We start from the raw sequence: 23354 nt of genomic DNA on the forward strand, positions 1-23354 counted from the left end.
GATAAGCCTATTATAATGTAAATAAATTGTTCCCCACCAGAATAATATTTTTGCATGCACAGTAAAATAGGTATCCTAATGTTAAAAGAAACATTAATTATACACCTCTGAAAATAAATCTGACGAGTATTAGTGACAGCTTTGTCCTTAACTTACCAAAATGTAGTCCCTTCTCCACTTCCCTGTTTTAGGTGCAAGCCTTCTAGCTGCCTAAGCCCTACCATCATTCATTCATTCATTCATGCATTCATTCAGAGAGAGGAAGACAGAGATAGAGAGACATCTGTCTGTTATTGCACTTATATATTCGTTGGTTGCTGCTTGTATGTGCCCTGACCAGGGATCGAACCTGCAAGCTTAGCGTATCAGGATGACATTCTAACCGACTGACCTACCTGGCAAGGGCCTCATTCATAAGCTTTATGTTTGAACCTCAGTGACATCTATTTTTGCTGATTTTTTTAAATATACAAATTAATTTTTTTCTATTTTTCAGTTATTTGAGTGGTTGCAAATAAGTGAAGTGTTACTGTTAGATACAGGATAGATCTGCCCTTTGGAGGAGATAGGACTGACCTAATTTATTTCATCTGGCACATCTATTCAGAAGGGTTTTAATCAAGCAGAACCTTACTAGGGAGAATGAGCTATTATCCTCAGAAACTCTTTTTAGAAAATAAAAGTTTTTTAATGTGTGCAATAAAAATGTAATGAAAATGATTATCAGGACTTCTCTTTGGCTTTGGGAACCACATGAATATTTCTATATATCTTTAAATTTTTTTATTATGAATCTTTTTAACATGTGGAAGCAAGTATAAAGGATACCTACTACCAAGCTTAAGAAACAAATATTATCAGTCCAGAAGAAGTCTTCTATATATTGCCCCTTGATTGCATTTAGTTCTATACCTTTATACAGCCTTTTAATAATTTTTCTTTTTAATGAATCCAACTATTACAAATAATATTTAAAATAACATTTTAGACAAGCTTGTTATTATATTGAAATGATATATCCCCAAAGGCCGTACACTATTTTATGTGTTTATCTGTATTAGAAATTAAGGGGTAATTCATAATGCTATCATTTTTTTTTAACATTTAGTTTCTATTCCTATGCCTTTGCATATGTCAACCTGGGCTATAATGAAGAACATTGTTGCTAAGAATGGGTTTTCTGGATTATTTACAGGTAAAAATATTTGCTTTACCAAATCGTTGAGTAAAATTATTACTTTTACTTTTAAATCTATCTTTCCAAAATTAACTATTCAGCAGTAAATTATTGAAAATAATTCACATTTATGATTTCCTCCTAAACATCTTTTCTATCGGTTTAAAAATGTTAAATGACAATTGATTTACTCTCAATAAGATAAAATTTCTATGTAAAGTAACGGAGTTAAATTGAGGAGGTTGGGAGTAAGTTTGTCTTGTTCTTGAATACCAGTATGTGGCATAATATTTGATGTATCACTTAATTTAATTTGATCATCATCAGAATAAAACCAAATCAATAATTATTTTAAAATAAGGTAAAATTCATTCTGATATTTTTCTGTTCTCTTTGCAGGCCTAACTCCCCGTTTAATTAAAATTGCTCCTGCTTGTGCCATCATGATCAGTACATATGAATTTGGAAAGGCTTTTTTCCATAAACAAAACACTCAAAAACAGCAATTATAGTGATGTTGCTTCAACTTGAAATGGCCATGGCCAAATAAGATGGAGACTCTTAGGCAAGAGGCTTTCTTTTGTCTTACAATTGTTTTGTATCTTTCTTGCCAATAATTTAAATGAATAGAAATTTCTACCTTGACTCTAAATCATAATCCTTATTTTGAAATAAATTGTGTATTCCTAATTTTTGAGATAGTGAAAAAGATATTTCAGAAATCACAACCACTGAGCATTTTATAAAGAAAAGAAAAATTATTCTTTAACACTTGGAAGCAATAATCTCTTGAGAGTTTGATATTAAAGATCCTATGTTATATACTGATACTACAAGGGGTGTGGTTTACTGATTGTATTAAGTGTTCACTAAAGTCAAGCTTGGGTGTAGAGTGGAAAACAACATTGAATTTAGACAAGTAAAAATAATGTTTTGGCACAGGAAGGTCATCTGGTTTCACCATGTGATAATTCAAGTGTCACTGGAGTTCTCTAGGTCACTCTATTGGCTTGTTCTATTGTATTTGATATTATTAATACAATGTCAGTTACAAAATTTCCCTATATTATGCATCTCACAGTATGCTAGAACAAGAGACTACACATACAATTTCCTTGAAGAAATAGCTTTTGGTCACTGTAGGCTAATGCCTAAGTAATTTAGCTTATGACTATAGGAATGAAATAAAAAGATTATGGCAGGACAAGAAATGATATTTTTAAAAATATTTGTTTGATTTTCTTAGGATATACATAAGAAAAGCACTTTATTGCAATCTATGTGTATTTTATGAGAATGTGAAACATTTCCCCCCTAAAATAGGTAATATGTTTAGGTGTTAAACTTCTGATGTTCACAGAGGAATTAATGTATTTGTATTATAGTAGAAAAAAAGTTCATATGTCTTACCAGAAATAAACTATATGGGATTTACATATAACCTTTTGTTTTTATCCTGTGTTGATTTACCTTAAATTTGCAACATAAATATCCATAAAAATATAATTATTTTAACTTATACTTTCATTAAAATACTTTGCTTAAGTTAAAATTATCACTGTACCTTTAGCTAATATTTTCATAAAATATGTGTAAGAATGTTTATCTGGAACACTGGAACAGTATTAAATTTACCTTGGTTTTGCAATGCTTCTTTGTGATAACTTAATGGTAGAAAAAGGCAGAAATATTGAGATTTAGAACAATGCTTCAAAAAGCAATCACATATTTCAACTTACTTATCACTTATAAATACCAAAAGGGAAATTTCCACCCACCCCCAATACTGATTGCACTTGTGGGAAATTCTTATGACTAAAATAACTTATATATAATTCCCTAGTAGTTTTTCTAATACATATTGCATGCAATGTATCTGGATGAAAAACGACAGCTTCAGCTTTCTCTGTACTTAAGTAGTAAATAAGCATAAATACTTGTGTTTTAAAAAAAGAAAAAGTAGCAACCAAAAAGAGTTTGGCTAGAAATTGTGTTCTTGGTAATGTTGCTGAAAGGAAACTTCCATTTTATTAATGATAAATTTTCTAACATACATATTTAATTTATGTGTACATTTTTAAGAAGAAATGTCTTATTCAAATATTATGTTTGCTACTTTTCATATAATACACATTTGACTTTTTAAGAGTATAGAAGTCCAATAAATTTTCCTTTTATTTCTAGGAAAATTATTCACTATGCTTACTTAATTACATATGACTCCTTTAAATTCTTCCCTCCTTTTTTCCAGGGCACAAATTCCAGGGATGTGGGAAAACAGTCTATCACTTTTGAACTTTTTCCAAAAATGTAATCTGTCATTCAACACTTATTGAGACCTTTAATGTGATAGGCAGTATGAAAAACACTAGAGAGAAGATGTTTCAGGTGTGGGTGGAGGTGAGGAGGGTGTAGGGGGATAAATGGTGATGGAAAAAAGATAATAGCAACAAAACTGTCAGAAACTGTCACTGGTCTCAAGTAGGTTTGAGAACTATTATTCATGGATTCTCCACTCAGCCTGGGGGAAAAGGGGAGGAGGCAGGAAATGCTTCTAGGATTAGGGCAGATGATGCAGATTAAATATACCTGGAAGCAGGCAATGGAATATGTCCCAGTTGTTTGAGCAACGGGTATACATGGCGATGAGGTAGGAGATCAGATTGGGGATGTAGTCAGAGGGCTTGTGTGCCAAAGGAGAAACAAGAAGACAACAGCAAACAAAGGAAGTATTTTCAGTACAGCTCTAATACTTAAAGAGTTGAGGTATTGGTCCCCCCGCCCCAAGACCAGCATTTATTTTTATTTATTTATTTTTAATATTTTATTGATTTTTTACAGAGAGGAAGAGAGAGGGATAGAGAGTTAGAAACATCGATGAAAGAGAAACATCAATCAGCTGCCTCCTGCACAATCCCTACTGGGTATGTGCCCGCAACCAAGGTACATGCCCTTGACCGGAATCGAACCTGGGACCCTTGAGTCCTCAGGCCGACGCTCTATCCACTGAGCCAAACCAGTTAGGGCGACCAGCACTTATTTTTAATGAAAGAAAATAGAACAGAAAACACCAGAATGTGTCATGTAGTAAGGCCAAGAGTTGTGAAATTTTTATTTTAGTTGTGTTTTAGAAAAATAACTGACAGCATGGGAAATGTGACATATAATAAGGTAACCTATTTTACAACTATCTAAAGTTTGGTTTGGACTAAAATATGATTTGAAAATGTACTATTCATGACACTGATATAATTTTATCTCCCCCTTCCTATCCACTAAAAAGAACAAATGCTGAACCTACACAGAAGCCGCTTTGCTTAGAAGAAGAGCAAAGTGAACTAACTTAAAAGAAAAAATTAAGAGCCCTGATTTTCAAAGCAGTCATGTGACATTTCAGAGGTGGAGATTTCACCTAATGATAGGAACTTTGGAAATGATTTCCATAAGTTGTAACTGTGAGACATTTTTAACCACTTGAAAACTTGTATGTAAATCTAATAAAGATGATGTGCAAACTGACTTAAAGTTTTGTCAATCATAATTAGTAGCTTGACTTTGGCACTTACCTATTACAAACATGCACGTATGATTTCATTTAGTGCTGACATCATCCTGATGCCTTCAGACAGGTGCTGAGAAGATGGTGATGTTTCCATTTGACAGGCGAGAAAGCAAACGTTGGCAATTATGTGACCCCATCAGTAACACTGCCAGGACCATTGCTGTACTGTGCCACTCCAATAGCTGTGTGTACCCTAAAGGGTGTCATGTTCTTTAAAAAATAAAATGTATTCAATTTTATATAAGTTGAAATAAGGATTCTTCCAAAACCATTTTGATACTAATATTTTAGATATCTATATATATAAAAGCCTAATTGACCATCATTATGATGCACACTGACCACCAGGGGGCAGATGCTTAACACAGGAGTTGCCCCCTGATGGTCAGTGCACTCCCACAGCCAACTCCCTGCTACCGGCCAACCTCCTACAGTCCCTTCCCTGGACTGGGCGAGAAGGCCCCGATTGGCCCTGATCACCGGCCAGGCCAAGGGACCCTACCCGTGCACGAATTCATGCACCAGGCCTCCCTCTAGTTAGGTAATATACTTTTACCCTATTTGTAAGGTGACCAGATTTTAACATTGGTAAAGCGGGACACCATTGACCGGGGGGCGGGGGGTTCTTGATTAAAAATTTGGTCTATATGGAGCAACAAAAATTTTCATAGAACACAAAAATAGTATTGTCATATATTTTTTTAAATTTCAACATAAGTACAATTTACAAATATAATAAATAAAAAATTATGTATAGTATTATTTTATTCTTTGGCATATTTCTCATTTGAGTGAATTTTTTTTAGTAGATTGCTGTCGTTGTTTAAAAGGTCATGAATTTGCCGTAACGTAAGTCGTAAGTGTCACTTTCAAGGCCGGCGCTAGACTTTTTGCCGCCACTATAAAATATAAATAATACGAGTACTGTCTGCTAAGTTCAAGAAAATTTATGTATTTATGAAATAAATAAATTACTTACCTAAATTATCTGAGTAGCTGATTTGTAATGATATCACTTGTTTAACTAGCTTACTAGCACGCAGTACGATGTGTATTGTCTGAGAGACAGTTACAAAATGTTTTCGTCATTGCCAATCCCAAAAAATGCCATTGTTCATTAAGTCCAAACAATGGTGGTCGAATTCTAACTGATCAACAATGCAAACTTTGATAAGCAGTTCTCGATAATTAGTTCTCAACAATTTGTTATTATTAAAGTTTAACATTATAAAATTAACAAAAATAATATAAAACTCATATCCTGGCTAAATAGCCACATGGCCACTGAAAACCGTATATTCCCTTCCTGTTCTCCCGCCGTTCCCTAGCTTGTCATGCACTCTTTCCAAAAATCGGGACTTTTTTAAAACGCCGCCGGACGCGGGACAAATTGTTAAAAATCGGGACTGTCCCGCCAAAAGCGGGACGTCTGGTCACCTTACCTATTTGACAACTCACTGAGTAACCTGAATCAGTAACTTTTTGTCAAGGATAAATTAAGACCACTAATGCATGGTACAAAATGTTTAATATACATGCAACAAGTGTAATACATCAAGGCAACAAAATACACATGGAAATATTAGCATGTAATTCAGCATTCTATTTTGAGGAGGGTGTATGAACAATAAACACTACCGAATGAAACTAAAGATTGAGACGTAAGTTGTTTCCTCATGCACACATTAACTATCTTTCTAATTAGTATGAGATGAACTGAGTAGAAACCTGAATTCACAGCAGATGAATTTTATACCAAGAGCTCCAAGAAAGGAGGAAGTCATGGTCCTCAGGTGTCATGTTTAAACCTGCACTTAAGATGCACAAGTTACAGTACACATTAGACAAATCTGAAAAATTGTATTCATTATGGAATCTTGAATTAACTTTCTGTATTATAAAAATGTATGGAAAAAATGTAACAATGATTATTTAAAGTTACTGAAGGAAAATGTCAAGTTGAGAGTGGACCGTGAATGATAAAGCGTTAAAACATTCTGAAAGTTTTTAGGAAAGCAGCACTAGTGCTTAAGGCCAGCCTAAAAGTTTTGAAGATCCCCTCCTTAACCATTTCTCACTTCCTCCTCCCAAGATTCCCACTGCCCTCTTTTTATACCTTCCATCCCCCATGCTGAGTAAAGATTGCTTTGGATACCTCACTCACAATCAGGTATTCAGAATTCAGAGATTAAAGGTACCATTTCTCAAGAATATTTGCATTTTTACAAGTACTAAAAAGCCTTAAGCTAAAAGAATAAAGCTCTGAGTAGTCCTGGTACATCTAAGATAACTTACTTTAAGGGATTCCAGGCTTCCTTTGTCCCTGAAATGACATTTTGGAACTGTCTTACATATAGGACTAGCCTTGTTACTACTTATTATCTTAAATTCCCAATTATGAGAGTAAAGCTCTAAAAATTGCAGAGAAACACCACATTCCTACATTTCTAACACAAAGAATGACTGTGGTAAGTTCAGCACTTCTTGCCTCCTCTCGACAAAAATAAATTGCTTTAGGAGGAACATTCTTCCTATATGTCAAAGCTACTAAGTTTGAAAGTAATGTTTTATTAGTAAACAAAAATATCATGTAAGTCCCCAGTAAGTATTGTAGCCTCTTCATGTAAACAATGTATAAAACTTCTTTGGCACAACTGATCATGTTTTCCTCATATTACTGTAGAAAATATATTTAATCCATTTTCTTTTCCAATATGGTGAAGTTTTTAGGGACAAAAATGTATAGTTCCAAAAAAAATTAAAATACAGTTTAGAGCTGTTTTTAAAAAGAAAACTTTTTTTTTAACTTGTAGAAGTGCAGGGATTTTTTAATATTGACTTTAAAATGAGATTGTGGCATGATTAATAATAGAAACTATAAAACATACATGACACTTCACTGCAGCCCATAAGGGAAAGAAAACAGCACTGTATGCCAGACATTAAGTATGGTGATTACCTACTGATACTAATTTAAAAGCCTGTCAAATACTTGATTGAACTTGAAATCTTCCCTGATCAAATATTTTTTTTCAATATCTGTTCTACACTTTTTTAATGTTTAATTTTGGAGGCATAGTCAGTCAGGTTTTTTTTTTTTAATTGATGACCTTTTAAGAAAATATTGGGGAAACACAGATAAGAAATTTTATTCATTTTTACCTAAATGGCCTAAAATACTGTAAAATCCCTTTCCTATGACCCTGACAAACTTAGCAACTGCCTAAAGGCACATTCCTACAAAATATACAAAATGTTAAGTGGAAGGCTAAGTTGATATCAAATCATGACTGTTAAAGAAAAACTGAATAAGCCACTGTCAAACTGCAGCTAAAAACATTCTCATATTAAAAACAAGGCTTTTAACATGAGAACATAGGAAGAAATTAATGAAATTAGTAAGTCATTTTTAGAAATTTGAATCATTGAATAAAAATGGAAAGAAAATACTTAGCATAAGTCTCTGGAATAAAACCTAGAACTCGGTCTCTGGCAATTATGGTACATTTAAATATATGAAAATCAACTGAATAATAAATATGTACAATTTGCAAATGATTATTTAGAGGATCTTTGAAAAATGTTAGGCCTTTACATTTTAAACTTTCTCAGTGACAAATATAAGAATTTTTTAATGAAAATAAAAATGGCAGGATCTTTTTTTTTTTTTTTTCCACTCAGTTTACATGGAGTAGATTGAACTCGAAGCAACAGAACTCCACATATGTGCCAGAACAATATAAAATTCCAAAGGTTTTCCCAGCAGTCACACTTAAGTAATAGAACTTCTGCAACATAAAATCTTTTGGCTTCTACATTAAAATTTTCAGGATGGAGTTAGGCCTGGACTTGTCATCTCTGCTGTAGGACTTGCAAGACAGTCATTGGATTTGAGGCTAGTTAGAGATTTGTAACTTGCCATTGATGTTAGAGACCCACAGAGACCAAGTAAGGAGGGAGTGTCTTCTTTACCTGGAAATCAGGATAAAATAACAAATAGTTAGTTGTCCTTGAAGAATGATACCAATAAGGACCTAAAAACACTAAAAACTTCATCCTATATAATAATAGACAAATATGCAAATTGACCATACCTCCGACACACCAACAAGCCACGCCCACCATCCAATCAGAGCGAGCATGCAAATTAACCCAAACCAAGATGTCTACAGCCATAGAGATCAAGGTTTCCTAGGTAACAGAGGAAGCCAAGCTTTCTGCCAGCCGTTGCAGTCCTAAGCCTCCACTCAAGCTACAAAGTTTCAATTATACAAGGTAAACAAATTCAAACAAATGGCGGCAGAATGGAGCCTGAGAGAGCAGGCCAGGGTTGCTGCTGGCAACAGGGAAAGCAAAGCTTTCCTCACACCCTGGCTGGGCCCACCCGCTTAAGGCAACAAAGTTTCAATTATAACCCCAACACAAATGGCTTCGGGCCTCGGAGGGAGCCCCAGGCTTGGCTCTGCTCCAGGCTACAAAGTTTCAATTGTAGAAGGAAAATAAATTCCAGATACCAGGGCCTCCACTTGGGTTGCCAGGGGGCATGGCCGGCCTGCAAACCACCACAGGCCCCTCGCTCAGGCCGCCCCACGCCCCAAGGGTACCCCACCCTGATCAGGGACACCCTTCAGGGCAAACCAGCTGGCCCCCACCCCTGTACCAGGCCTCTATCCTATCTAATAAAAGTACTATGCAGATTGATCATCACTGCAACACACAATATAGCTGCCCCCATGTGGTCAAAGATCCTGCCCCCATGTGGACACAGGATCGCCACCACAGCAGCAGGAGAGGGCAGTTGGGAGGCACCTGGCCTGCAAGGGAGGGCAGTTGAGAGGGACCAAGCCTGCAAGGGAGGGCAGTTGGAGGTGATCAACCCTGCAGGAGAGGGCAGTTAGGGGTGACCAGGCCGGCAGAGGAGGGAAGTTGGGGGCAAACAGGCTGGCAGCAGAGTGGTTAGGGGGTGATCAGGCTGGCAGGCAGAAGCGGTTAGGGGCAATCAGGAAGGCAGGCAGGCAAGCAGTTGGGAGCCAGCAGTCCTGGATTGTGATAGGGATGTCCGACTGCCCAGTCGGACATCCCTTGAGGGGTCCCAGATTGGTGAGGGTACAGGCTGGGCTGAGGGACAACCCCCCTCCGTGCACGAATTTCGTGCACCGGGCCTCTAGTACTTTTATAAAATATTGATATGGCAACAGTTGAAGGTTAACAAAACTTTTTGCCTCAGATGACAGACAGTGGTAGTTCCTAGCAGAAACAAATTAGTCATTAAGAGCAGAAAATTGATTTTTTTTGTTTTATAGCATAGCAAAAAAGACCAGTTCTGTTTTAAATGTATTGATAGTGGAGTCTGGACTCTACAAGTCTTCAAATGGTACTGCTACAAATATTAAGTTAGAAGTCACTGGATGTACTCTATATGCCAGGCATTATGATAACAAACAATAAATTTAAAAATCACTGCTTGCCTGGTTGTGTGGCTCAGTGGTTGAGCGTCAACCCATAAACCAAGAGGCCACAGGTTCAATTCCCAGTCAGGGTACACACCCCGGTTGCTGGCTGGATCCCAGTAAGGAGCTTTCAGGAGGCAGCTGATCAAAGATGTTTCTCTCATCAATGTTTCTATCTCTCTATCCCTCTCTCTCTAAAAAAAAAAAAAATCAATAAAAATATTTTTTTAAATGCTAAGATGTTGAAATGTTATATATGAATTGTTGGCATTTTTCTTTTGTGGTTATACATAAAATAATGGTGTATCATAATTCTCACCCAAGGATATATATATTTTTTAATTGATTTTAAAGAGAAAGGAAGGGAGGGAGGGAGAGAGAGAGAAGAAACATCAATGTGTGAGAGAAACATAGATCAGATGCCTCCCGTATGTACCTCGACCGCAACCTAGGTATATGCCCTGACCTAAATCGAACCTGCAACCTTTTGGTGTATGGGACAACCACCAACTGAGCCACCAGACTGCAATAATGGTGTACCTTAAAACTCAAAGCATCTTAGATTTGATGAAATGTGGTAGCTACTAATAAGTTACTAGCATAATACATGTCCATATGGGGAGCTTAATATTTATTGAAAAAAAATGAAAACTTCTCATCCTTTCTATCAACAATTATGATGTCATGATATGCAGTTTGAATTTTACTCTGTCTTTAATGGGTATGTTTTAAAAAATCACTGATTACTGTATGGAGGATGGATTATGAGGAAGCTGGAATGAGAGACCAAAGACACTGAAAAAGCTATGGCAGCAGTCCATCCAAGAGGCTTGCTCCAAGCGGCATAGACTAGGATTGCAGTAAGGGAGGAGGTGATGGGTATAGCATGTGCTCTCTAGGGAGCTGCCAGGACTTGCTAATAAACTGACCTACTGATGTAAGTGGGAAGTGTAGAATCTAGGATAATGCCTAGGGGGAGAGGAGTGCCATTTATTGCAATGGAGAAAGAAAACAAAAGAAACTGGGTCTAAAGGAATGCAGGTTTCCCCCCCACCCTCACCCCCCCCCCCACCCCCGTAAGAAACTGTCCCTAGCGCTCACACACACCAGCACATGCAGAACTGGGAAGGAGAGATAAAAGATGTGAGCACTCTTTCATACCAGCACCACTTGTCCAATCCAAAGGGCTGTATTCACAACTGTAGCCTATGCTGAGGAGAGGGAGAAAGAGCTTTGAACTAACTAAGCTATTGAACTTTTAAAAGGAATGCGATCATTCCTTAGAAACTGAAATGCGATCATCGAGAGTGACCTGAAAAGCTGTGGAATTTGACCAAGATGTAGTTGAGCAAGATGCAACCCAATGGGAAGAGTGGTTGGTTGAGCACAGCTGAAAGGGGTAATGGGTAAAACTCCTTTAAGTCTATTCCCCACGTTTTTTCTGAGTACTCATAAACAAGGTACCAAAAGTGACTAACAAAGGAAGAAATGGTCAGTTATAGCAAAAGCTGCTGAGTTTAATAGGCTGAAGGCAGAGACCTGACTTTAGCAATATGGCAGTGGTTAGTCACCTTGATAAAATCATTTCAGTAAGTAGTAGAGACACAAAAGCCAAATTGGAGTGAGTAGAAAAGAGTACACAGGAAGTAAAGGTAAAAACTAAAGAGAATCCAGAGGTTAGCCACATACTCATGAGGAACAAACAAGAGCAGACCATTTTCAATCATAATGGCAGTTTAATTCTTAGCATACTTTGCAGAAATATCGCGATTATTCTTTAGCAGTCCTCTGCAGCCACAGAACAGATAGTGCAGGAAAAGTGTTTTTCAAGCAGACTTTTTTCCTTACCTTCACTGACTGAATTTAACGTGTCTTGTTTTCCATCATCTTGTGACTGACTTGGGTCCAGGGAAGTCTGAGAAAGGCTAACTTCAGCTGATAACTGGTCAAGATTTTGATAACTTTTTCTGTAAAACAACAGTGAAGTATACTTAAATTTGTCCTCACAAAAATAATTTCTAGAGATATTCTTTACTGGTTTTCTTCAATTTATTGCTTAATTTCTCCCCAATTTTCTCCTAAATGTGGTCTTTATCACAGCTGCAATATAATCTCCATTATACTCTTCCCTCCACCCTTTTTGTAGGTCTATCTGTTTAATCCACTAAAAATGGAAAAGAAAGCAATTTTTCAAACAAACTTAAATCCTTGCACCAATTTTTTTTTATTATTCAGCTTGTTAAGAAATGGGGACATCTGGTTATTATCAGGTGTCAAAGGAGCAGAAAAATCTACAGATGCAGAACAAAATCGGCATAACTTAATAATGATCTAGTGTCTTCTAAGCACTTCAGAATTCTTCAGTACCTTGACATTTTTATATGTGATTATTATAGTAAAAATTATTATAAATTCCTATAATTTAGAAGCTTAAAAAATGTTGGGTAATAAAATATCTGTGTTAAAACACCATTAAGATAATTTACCTCCTTCCCTCATGTATTTATAATTGTGAGCCCATTTTCTATTAAATTAATTAATTAGAAACATTATAATAAAAGAAAACCTCAGTTATAAACAGAAAGTCAATGAAGGTTTATTATTAAACTGTTCTCATATTTGTTTTGTCAGGATAAAATCAACTCAAGAGTATTATATGCAGCTTTGATGTTATTGCCATTTCAAGTAAGAGAACAATTAATTACTATTTCCAAATATAAATGATCCAGGAAAATGAGCGTGTTTTTTAGGTTCAATATCTATTTCCTAAGGTACTCAAACCCTATCTAATTTTCTAGACATGTCTTGTGTTATATGATAATGTTATAGGAATGCATATATAGTTTAAATAATCTATTACATAGTCATTATTCATATTCACAAGAGTAGACTTAAAAATTTATCAAATGGATGTATATTAAGTTTGGGGGGATATATACAATAAGTATCTATTTCCTCTAAGAAATGAGGTGAAGAATGTGGTGATGGAGTAACTACTAGCTTACAATGCAAGTAGCATTCTCACTTTATAACATGGTGATTTTTCAAATGTTGGAAAAATAAAAGTTCTTAATTATATTTTTAAGTAATGGGAAGTTCTATTAGAGAAAACTTCTGATAATTATAATAGACTAGAGGCCCAGTGCATGAAACATGTGCACTGGGAGGGGCCCTCAGCCCGGCCTGTGCCCTCTCGCCATCCGGGACCCCTTAGAGGATGTCCAACTGCCGGCTTAGGCCCCATCCCCTGGGCCTAAGCCGGCAGTTGGACATCCCTCTCGCAGTCTGGGATCCCTCGCTCCTTACCACCTGCCTGCTTGCTCCTTACCGCTTGGTTCGCTGCTCCTTAGTGGCAGGCTCCTTACCACTTGGCTCGCTGCTCCTTAGCGCTGCCACAGAGGCAGGAGAGGCTCCCGCCACCGCTGCTGTGCTCGCCAGCCATGAGCCTGGCTTCTAGCTGAGCGGCGCTCCCCCTGTGGGAGCGCACTGACCACCAGGGAGGCAGCTCCTGCATTGAGCATCTGCCCCTGGTGGTCAGTGCGCAGCATAGCAACCGGTCGTTCTGGTCATTTCACTGTAATGGTCACTTAGGCTTTTATTATATAGAGTATATAGATAACAAGTATATGAGCTAAACAACATGTAATTTTTAAAAACGATACCTAATATTAGCACTTAACAAATGCTAGGCACTGTTCTACATATTTTTTTGTGTATTACTTAATCCTCATAAGTACATTAAAAGGCTGGAATTATTAATACCCTTACTTTATAACAGATAAAACTAGGGCACAAAAAGATTAGGTTTGAACCTGGTGACCTGGCTCTAATTCTGTCTCCTGAACTACTATGCTATGCTATCTCCTTTCTGGTAAAGGAAGAAAAGATTTGGCTTCCTATTTTATTAGAAGCTATTCTTTAAAAAACAGCTTTGTTTGCTGAGGTAGATCATGTAAACTATACTGTATTTAATCAAATCACTGAAAATTTCACTTGATATACACTAAAATCTTATTTACTTGGCTATAGAGGAAAGCAGGAACACAGGAATTTAATAAAGGAAGCTATGAATACGTTTCTTTTCCAAATTATTTTCTGTGTCTTATAGGTAGGAAGCTTTCATTTAAAACAATGGTTTAAGATGAGTTTCTGATACTAACTTTTCATCATAAGAAACTTGTTAATGTTATTAAAATGCAAAAATTACATAGAGATATATTTACAAACAAAAAAATACCCAGAAGCAAAACTATTTGGAATTCATTGGAATATTGTAAAAACTGAGAGCTTGACAGCACATATTTACGGCCCCCACGTGAGGGAAGAAACCTGCACAGGCAGTTCTGTGAATGCAACACAGTTAGCTTTCTGCGTGACCTATTGAAGTCCTCGTAGAATATCAACTTCCAAATCCAAAGTGATCAGGGGAGCTTCCTACCTTTAATCTGTCATGTTTCGTGAACAATCCCTGAGTTACAGGCTTTACTTAACCAAATGCCAATGAACATAGGGACAGAATTTGATAGACAATCCTGTTCTGCACAAATAATAAAAATTCCAAGCAAAAATTAAGCCCCTTATTCATAAGATATTAAGAAAAATACCATACAATAACTGCCTTGCATGAAACTGACTATAGACCCACCATCTAGGAAAAATCTGGTTCAGATGTTTGCACTAATGACAACAAATGGGTTGGGTTTTCACATTCTTAACTGATTTCCAATGTGATTGGCAACTACATCTGGCAAACTGTTTTTGATATGAAGTAAAACTATGTCTATGGGACATTAAAAGGTCACCACTAAATCCTATCTTAGAATTTTAGACTGATTAACATCACACTGGAAGATTTAAATGTAACCCACCAGAAACACCACACCAATTAACAGTCTATCACTATTTCTCAGAGTAGAATTTTAAAAGTAGTAACAGCTTACTTAATCAAAATAAGAACCCAAGCGAGTAAGAGTCATACATTATCCTATCTAATAAGAGGGAATATGCTAATTGATCATCACGCCCTCACAAAGATGGCGACGCCCACAGCCAATAAGAAGGGAATATGCTAATTGACTGCCACGCCCTCAAAGCTGGTGGTGCCCACAGCCACAAGATGGTGGCGCCCAGTCCCCACAGCCCCGCGGGGGTGCCAGGCACATGGCACAGCTGGGCCTGCCTCCAGGCGGGTCCAACTGCTCTGCGCACCTGCCTCTGGAGTCCCCCAGTCTCCTCAGCCCCCCAGCCGCCCAGGGCCGCCCGAGGCTTGTGCTGCCAGCAGTGGCAGCAGCAGAGGTATGATGGGGGTGTCGGCTTCCCCTGATTGCCGGGTCGCCTCCCGCCCCTGAGGGCTCCTGGACTGTGAGAGGGGGCAGGCCGGGCTGAGGGATCCCCCCTCCAGTGCATGAATTTGCATGCACCGGACCTCTAGTGACTACATAAAAGTTTATAGTTTAAAAGTTTATGCCATTATTACATTGCTAAATATAATTTAAGTTAAACTTGTCAGAATTATATGTCATGAGCACTTGGGACATAATAAAATTCACTGCCTTTATTATATTACTAAACAATTTAAAATCACTCAAATACAAATTTCAATATACAGAACTGGGTAACAAATAATGGCAAATTAAAAAGAAAATTGGGCTGTAAGCCTGAATTCACTTATTAGTAAATTTTTTTACAATCATACACTTTATGTCAGAAGTAATGATATGGGTAATCTACATCATTTATTTGCCCAATAGATGTACTGATGTCAATAATAATTTACATTATCTGTTAGCCATTGGACAGCAGAGAATGTGATGCACAGAAGGAGACATTATTCACAAAATAAAAACAAATATATAAACACTGTATACACAGAGACATGTAACTGTGCATGAAAACAGAAATATACTATTCATTTCATTCTTGGTTTGATTTTCATAGAAATATGTTTAAGGAAACAATAAGCATCTGCAATGGCAAAATATCTATCTACTCTTAATCTACTAAAATCAATGGAGGGATGCAAGGGAGCCTTTAAGAGAGGGATGTATGTGAGTCAGATTAATGCAAAAGTTACAAACTGCAAGATAATGCTGCAGCCTCAGTGCTTTAGGGAGTCCAACTCCAGAAACATACGAAACACACACGGGAAGGAGAACCTCTAATACATCTAGGGTGATTGTATCTATTCCCAAGAGGTCATTAAGAGAAATTACCCTAATATAAAAGCTCAGAATTCTCAGTAATTTTGTGATTGATAGCAAAATTGAGGAGCAATGATAAATTTAGAAGACTAAAAAAGTTTAAGTAGAAAATATAAATGTGATGACAATGAATTTGATCATTTGGGATGAAAATAGTGACTTATAAGGTAACCTTACAAGATTATATATAACCAGTAGCTAACAAGCTCATGTGGCCTAGACTTTACATATAAAGAAAAATATTAAAACAGAACTTATTAGGAAGAAAAAATAATAATCAGTTGCTCTATGTGTGTGTCAAGGGAATAAACTTTATATACTTAGTTATTGTTGGATTTTTACAATGTTTTAATGTGATATTCCTACAATGTTTTAATGTGATATTCCTATGTTTGAAATAAAAAAAGAAGATATAAAATCCAGCATAACTAATCTTACCAGATCTAAATAATCAAGAAATAAATTAGAAATGATATTTTTAAACTTTTATAAATAGTACAGTCAATAGAAATAAATTCAACATTTTCTATTGTGACAAGCGTCCTTCCATGAGTAGCTGATCACATAGCCAAGTTATCCAATGGCTCATTTTAAGAAAAAAAAATAGACAAATGGATAAAAATGATGTAGTAAATACAGGGGTTGGAAAAGTAGGTTTATAGTTGTGAGTACATGAAACACAGTTTATTTTTGTATTATTTATTCATTACTGTACAGTATTATTTTCCATATGAACAACTGTAAACCTACTTTTGCCTACCCTGTGTATACAATGGAATATTACTCAGCCATAAAAAATGAAATCTTGCCATTTGCAACAGCATGGATGGACATAGAGGGTATTATGCTCAGTGAATTAAGTCAGATAAATGAAGACAAATAGCATATGATTTCAATTACATGTAGATTCTAAAAAACAAAATAAATGAACAAGCAAAAGAGAAACAAACTCAAAGATACAGAGAACAAACTGATGGTTGCCAGATGGGAGGGGATTGAGGGAATGGTTGAAAAAGGTGAAGAGATTAAGAAGTACAAATTGTCTATTATAAAAACAGGAATGGGTATGTCAAGTACAGCATAAGGAATATAGTCAATAATATTATAATAATTGTGTATGGTTTCTGGCAGGTACTAGACTTATCAGGGGATCACTCTGTAAGTTATATAAATGTTTCATGATTATGTAATACACTTGCAACTAGTATAATATTATATGCCAACTTTAACTTAAATTTTTAAAAAGTATTTAGTTATTTTTTTAAAAGAAATGTCAACAAGTCCACAGAATTCATTATATCAAATAGCATGCTTTCTTTCTTCTCAAAGCTAACTGGGCAAATGAAGTCACAGAGCTCCTAAAGAAATAATTGTAGACATCCCATATTCTCAGCAGGAAATTATAATTATCATATAATTTTAATGATTCATTTTAGGGTGAGTTTCTATCTCCAAATTACCAAGAGAGTTAATGTTCCTTATTAAAGTTGATTTGGCTACCTCCTCCATAATTGGCAGGTTCTCAATAAATGTTTGTTGAACTTATTTAAGACTAGAGCCCCGGTGCACAAAATTTGTGCACTGGGGATGGGGGGATTGTCCCTCAGCCCAGCCTGTGCCCTCTCACAGTCCAGGAGCCCCGTGATTGATTGCCCCTAAGAGGTAGGCCCTGCCCACCTGCTGCAGCCCACTGGTTGGTTGCCTGGGCCTCCCTCTTTGGGGCGATCATGGGGCGATGGCCGGGCCCCCGACCAATCACATCACACCTGCCTTGGCTGGCCTGGCGCCAGTGGGTGTCATAGCGTGGTCGTCCTGCGGGTCGTTCTGCTATTAGGTTGTTCGGTCAATTTGCATATTACACTTTTACTGTTATAGATATTGGTCAGATTAAGAGGAATTTGTGATCAGGTCAGTACAAGACTTTGCCTTATTTTATACAACTGAGGGGTGCAAAAACTGGATCCTGATGAAAACCTATGATTTGTTTCAAACATGGTCTATAGAGCACTAGTTTGTTCTAAAGATTCAGAGTCTCCATTTTTACATGAAAAGTTTGGAATTATTTATTCAGAAAAGTTGGGGATTTGCTGGTCATTTTAATTTTGCATAAAGTTTTAGAAGCTCTCTAAGAAAGTAGAGCTTGGGATGTTGGGTGAGTGTACATTCTCCAAACATAAAAGATACAAGATATGACAGTATGAACAAACAAAAAAAATGATATAGAGTTTAAATAAATAAAGGTTTTCTGGGAAGCTATTAAGTGCCAGGCAATTTATTACCCCACATGACCCTTCTAATTCTATGTAAATAGGCATTACTCCAAGTATTGGTGTGCAGAAACAAGAGGTAAGAAGAGGAATTACTGCTTAGTTACACAGCAATTGAGTAGCAGAGATTACTCTTAAGTCCATTGCATGTAATGGCCACTTAGACTCATTTGTTCCTCAGCAGGGAGCTCTGCAGGCAGGCAGGGTTACATGCATGCATTTTGGCTAAAACACTAGTATACCTCTGTCTAAAGTTGACAAGGTAGATGTTGCAATAAAAAGGCATAGTTTTTAGTCCTTTAACTTGTCAGGATTTAATGTTATAATATTTTTGCAGTTAAAAAAGCAGAAGCATCTTATATGGTATATATTGACGAGATAAATGTACCAAGTATTGCTGTAAATTCAATTTTTCAATCACAAATTAGAAATATAAATAAACTAATATTATTTTGTTATGGTTTTCCACTAATTAAATATGCTACTGAAAGGTAAAGTTATATACCAGCAGAATGAGATATACTCTAGTTATTCATAACTTTCGTAAGGGTATAAAATAACTTTTTTTTTTCATGGATTTGTCTCAAGGCACATACCTAGGTTGCAGTTCAGCGTATGAGAGACAACCAGCTGATGTTTCTCTCTTCCTCTCTCCCGCACCCTCTCTTCTGTCACTCTCTCTCTCTCTCTCCCCCTCTCCCTCTCTCCCTTTCTCCATCTAACATCAATAAACATATCCTCCAGTGAGGATTTTAAAAAAGAAAAAAGTCAAATTTATTTTGAGTTCTACTTTTGATAAATGAAAAAAAATCACAACTTAAAGCAGGTGGAAATTGTGTCTGTGCTAAAACACTCTTTATAGAAATGAGTGGCTGCTAATTACCTAGTGAACTGCACTCTAAGAAGCACAGAAAGGAGTGTGTATGTAGCTTTACCAGTGAAATTAAAAAAAAAACACAAGAGCTCCAAAAGAAGAGCAGAGAAAAAGAGAGAGGGAGGGAGGTTAGAATAGAACATCGATTTTCAACTGATTGTGCTGCAAGAACTTTTAAAACATGACTATTTAGTCAGGGACACTGACCTGTTTTCCCTTATTTGTCAAATAAAAAAATGACAACAGCCAACACAACAATATCTTTCCAGTGTAAATGAATCAAAATTATACCTATTTTTTGTCATATTTTTGGTGTGCCGCAGAATTTTAGTAATTCGTTTATATGTGCCATGAGATTTTAAAAAGTTGAAAATTGCTGGAATAGAGGAAAGAAGGTAAAAAGAAGAAGGAGGAAAAAGGGAGAAAGGGAAGGGAATAGAGAGAACAGATGGGATGGAGGGAGAACAGGGAAAACAATCAGAAAATTAGCTGAACACGGATAGCAAAATAAAGATACTGAAAAAAATGATCAAGATGGGAATGTGGGCCCTGGTCAGTGTGGCTCAGTTGGATAGAGCATCGTCCCCTGCACCAAAGGGTCACAAGTTCGATTCCCATTCAGGGCGCATACCCAGGTTGTGGGTTCAATCCCCCGTTGGGGCTCATATGGGAGGCAATCCATTGACGTTTCTCATCGATGGTGTTTTTTGTGTGTTTTGTTTTTTCTCTTTCTCTCTCCATATAATCAATGAAAAACATATCCTTGGTGAGAATTTTAAAAAGGAATAATAAAAAATTTAAAACAGATGAGAAAGTGCCTAAAGCCAAAAAGAAGAAAACAATTTACAAGTCCCAAAATGAAGAAAGACTAAGACTTGCAACTCTCTCAAAATTGGGAAACTACAACTAACAACTAACTGACAGTCCTGAACTTTGGGACCAACATAGGCAGAGTGATTATATTTTCTATAGCCTCCACAAATTAGATTTATTGAAAATGAACAAAACTGTTTTAGACCCACAAAAACAAGTATATATCTTTCTATCTGTTCATGAGATGGAATTTTGTGTTTCTTACTAGGGGGGAAATTAGTCCTAAGGCATATACAAACACCAAAGCCAGAATTAAAACATAGGTGACTCATTAATAGGAGCTCATAGATTTAACTGAGAGACTGGCTGAAGATTAACAGAAGTAGGTAACTGGTACAATACTGCATAATAATTTCTCAGATAATTTTACTTCCCCAGGCTGCCTTGGCTTCAAAACATTAACAAGTTCACTACCTTAACCTAACCTTGCCACGCCGAAGTATTTAAATCCTACTTGGCAAAGTACTTGCCAAGCCAAAGTATACTTAAATCCTACTTTTCTTCTAAGTTAATAATCAATTCAGAAAGAAGAATAACTGAAAAACCAAAGTGGACAGCCATGTTTGGCACAACTAAATCTGTAATTAGTTGGAAAAAAAATATTACACTTACTCATACCACTGTTTATTGTGTTTTCGGTAAAGCAACGTATCCAAGGCAACAGCATTGACATCCAGAGCTCCTGGGGAAGGCCACTGGTTGGTGAGGTGGGCAGTTAACTCTTGTCTTGATCTTAAATCATTATTCTTTAGCACAGTCCTGTGAATATTAAGATGGTGAGTGCTTTTGTCTTCATTGTTCTGCAATGGCAGAGGAACCTGCCATTAATGGTATCAATTTAGGCCCCCAAAATTCATCTTTTTAAAATGATATGTTAATAGACTGTGAACAAAACTACGGGAAGCCTAGATGGGGCTAGGTCTGTTTTGTTTCCTACAATATGTGTTTTTCATTCTTTCTTGACTAGCTACAACAAATCTCCTGTGACATTCAAACTTCCTACTGTTTCCACAGAGATATTACTAGAAGACTAAAGGATGCAAGCTGCATTTTACATCTTAACTAAAAAACAATGGTGATATCTTAAAGCTACAGGTTATTAGATGCCAGTTAAAATATGAAGGAAAATAAAGATCCCATGTGTATGATTTTCTAGCTTCAAAATTCACAATCTATGTAAGTAATTTAACTCGGTAAACAAAAAGAATTTAATGGATTAAAAATAAAATTAATGCAGAAATTTTTTTAAAAATTCATGAAGTTCCCGTAATTGTTTTTGATAGAAGTGACTATTAATGAATTTTCATGAAAATAATTAAATCAATGACAACTGCATTGAACAGTATAATCCACTGGAAATATTTCAGCTACAGAATAAAAGCCATTATTACAACCCATGGTTTCCTTTCATATTTGTAGAACTGTTACTTGATCATAAGAACTTGAAAAAGACTAGCTTTCTGCCAAAATTTCAACTTCACAAACCAACTGGTCATTGTCACAAAACTAATTCCACATCTGAATTTGTGGTTAAAGATAATTTAAAGGCATAATTATGTTTGCAAAGTTCTTATTCTACCTATAACAGACCTTAGAATACCACCTAGGCCACCTGCGTTCTCCAACAGTAGTCCACAACTCTACCATACCAAGGTTCTGAGCCATCAGTTCAGACACGGAAGTAGTATGTGCTTGCCACTAATTTTCAGAGACAATGACAGTCCTGTGTGGGTGGCCGTCAGTGGTGTGCTGGCAAGACAATCCTGCACACGAGAAAACCAGCCTGCACCGTACCTCTGGCTGTCAACATGCTTCCAATGGAATAAGCCCACTTCATATGTCTCCAACAGGCTGCACACATTTCTGATTTTACAGAATACCTGTGTGCATTTAAACATATTTGCTCTACCATGTCCACAAAGAAATATTATCTTATGTAAACACTAGCTTCTCTCTCAGAATGGAATACTACAAGTTAAATAAGCAGAAGTCAGAATTGCTTTGGCTACTCAGGGTCATTTTGATTCCGTACAAATTTTAGGATCGTTTTTTTCTGTTTCTGTGAAAAAAGCCACTGGATTTTGATATAGATTTCACTGAATTTGCACATCGCTTTACATAGTATGGAGATTTTAACAATATTAATTCTTCCAATCCATGAACACAGCATGCCTTTCCATTTATGTTCTTAATCTCCTTCATCGATGTTTTCAGTTAAGGATCAAAGAGTTGTTTTATTTTTCAAAGAAAAAGTAGCTCTGTATTAAGCCCTCCGTGGCATGACAGAAATGTTTAATGAATGTAATTTATTTTATGAACCCAGCGAAACCCTGAAAAGTTCCTATATCTTCTAAATATGTAACTTGTACTATATATAAGGCAGTAATTCATCATCACACTTTATTTTTCCCAGATTTGTAATTATTCTTCACATGATTATTGTTAGCTTATCTTAACCAAGTTTGATGCAATACAACACAACACAATAAGACTCTGGGTTGTTCATAAACACCTAGGCTTCACTGTGAATCCTTTGTACCTTCTCAGGAAGAAATCTGTTTATCAATGTTTTTTAAGGAAAAACAAATTTAGTAAAAAAGGAGTTCATTACTGTCTCTTTTTAAAACAGCATTCTACATCCAAGTTGTCAAATAATTTGCTAAGTTTCAGTGTGAGATTTTGTCACATGAATTGAGCCATCAAGAAGGGTATTATTTACCCCATCCTCTAATAATGTGGAATACTTTATAGGCATCTGAATTTTTAATAGAGGCTTATATCAAGTAAAAATGTACAGTCCTAATAAAAGTATTTCAATGTTCCCGGATAAACTATTTGCTTCTAATAAAACTTTAGTTAATATTTTATTATACTCATCTTCCTCATATGATATTTTGCACCAATGTTTCTATATATGCTCCTCCCTTTACCGAGAATAACATTCTTTCTCT

General features: G+C 36.2%; 2 protein-coding genes across 11 annotated transcripts in view; one reads left to right on the forward strand and one right to left on the reverse strand.

The window, feature by feature from the left end:
• The window catches only part of SLC25A40 (solute carrier family 25 member 40), a 27943-nt gene extending 24746 nt beyond the window's left edge, over positions 1–3197 (forward strand). For all 5 annotated transcript variants that reach the window (XM_054726504.1, XM_054726503.1, XM_054726507.1 and 2 more), the window contains 2 exons: positions 1109–1195; positions 1577–3197. In XM_054726504.1, coding sequence (XP_054582479.1) covers positions 1109–1195; positions 1577–1689 — 200 coding nt within the window. In that variant the 3' untranslated portion in view covers positions 1690–3197. The remainder of the gene's footprint in view (positions 1–1108; positions 1196–1576) is intronic.
• A 5282-nt stretch (positions 3198–8479) lies between these two features.
• The window catches only part of RUNDC3B (RUN domain containing 3B), a 102339-nt gene continuing 87464 nt past the window's right edge, over positions 8480–23354 (reverse strand). For 3 of the 6 annotated variants that reach the window (XM_054726177.1, XM_008149427.3, XM_008149419.3), the window contains 3 exons: positions 21016–21162; positions 12038–12156; positions 8480–8711 (listed from right to left, as the gene is read on the reverse strand). In XM_054726177.1, the coding sequence (XP_054582152.1) occupies positions 8566–8711; positions 12038–12156; positions 21016–21162 (412 nt within the window). In that variant the 3' untranslated portion in view covers positions 8480–8565. The remainder of the gene's footprint in view (positions 8712–12037; positions 12157–21015; positions 21163–23354) is intronic. The other 3 variants (XM_008149436.3, XM_028157658.2, XM_054726176.1) reach the window with 2 other exon arrangements.

The sequence above is a fragment of the Eptesicus fuscus genome, chromosome 14 (genome assembly GCF_027574615.1).
Source record: "Eptesicus fuscus isolate TK198812 chromosome 14, DD_ASM_mEF_20220401, whole genome shotgun sequence".
Taxonomy (NCBI): domain Eukaryota; kingdom Metazoa; phylum Chordata; class Mammalia; order Chiroptera; family Vespertilionidae; genus Eptesicus; species Eptesicus fuscus.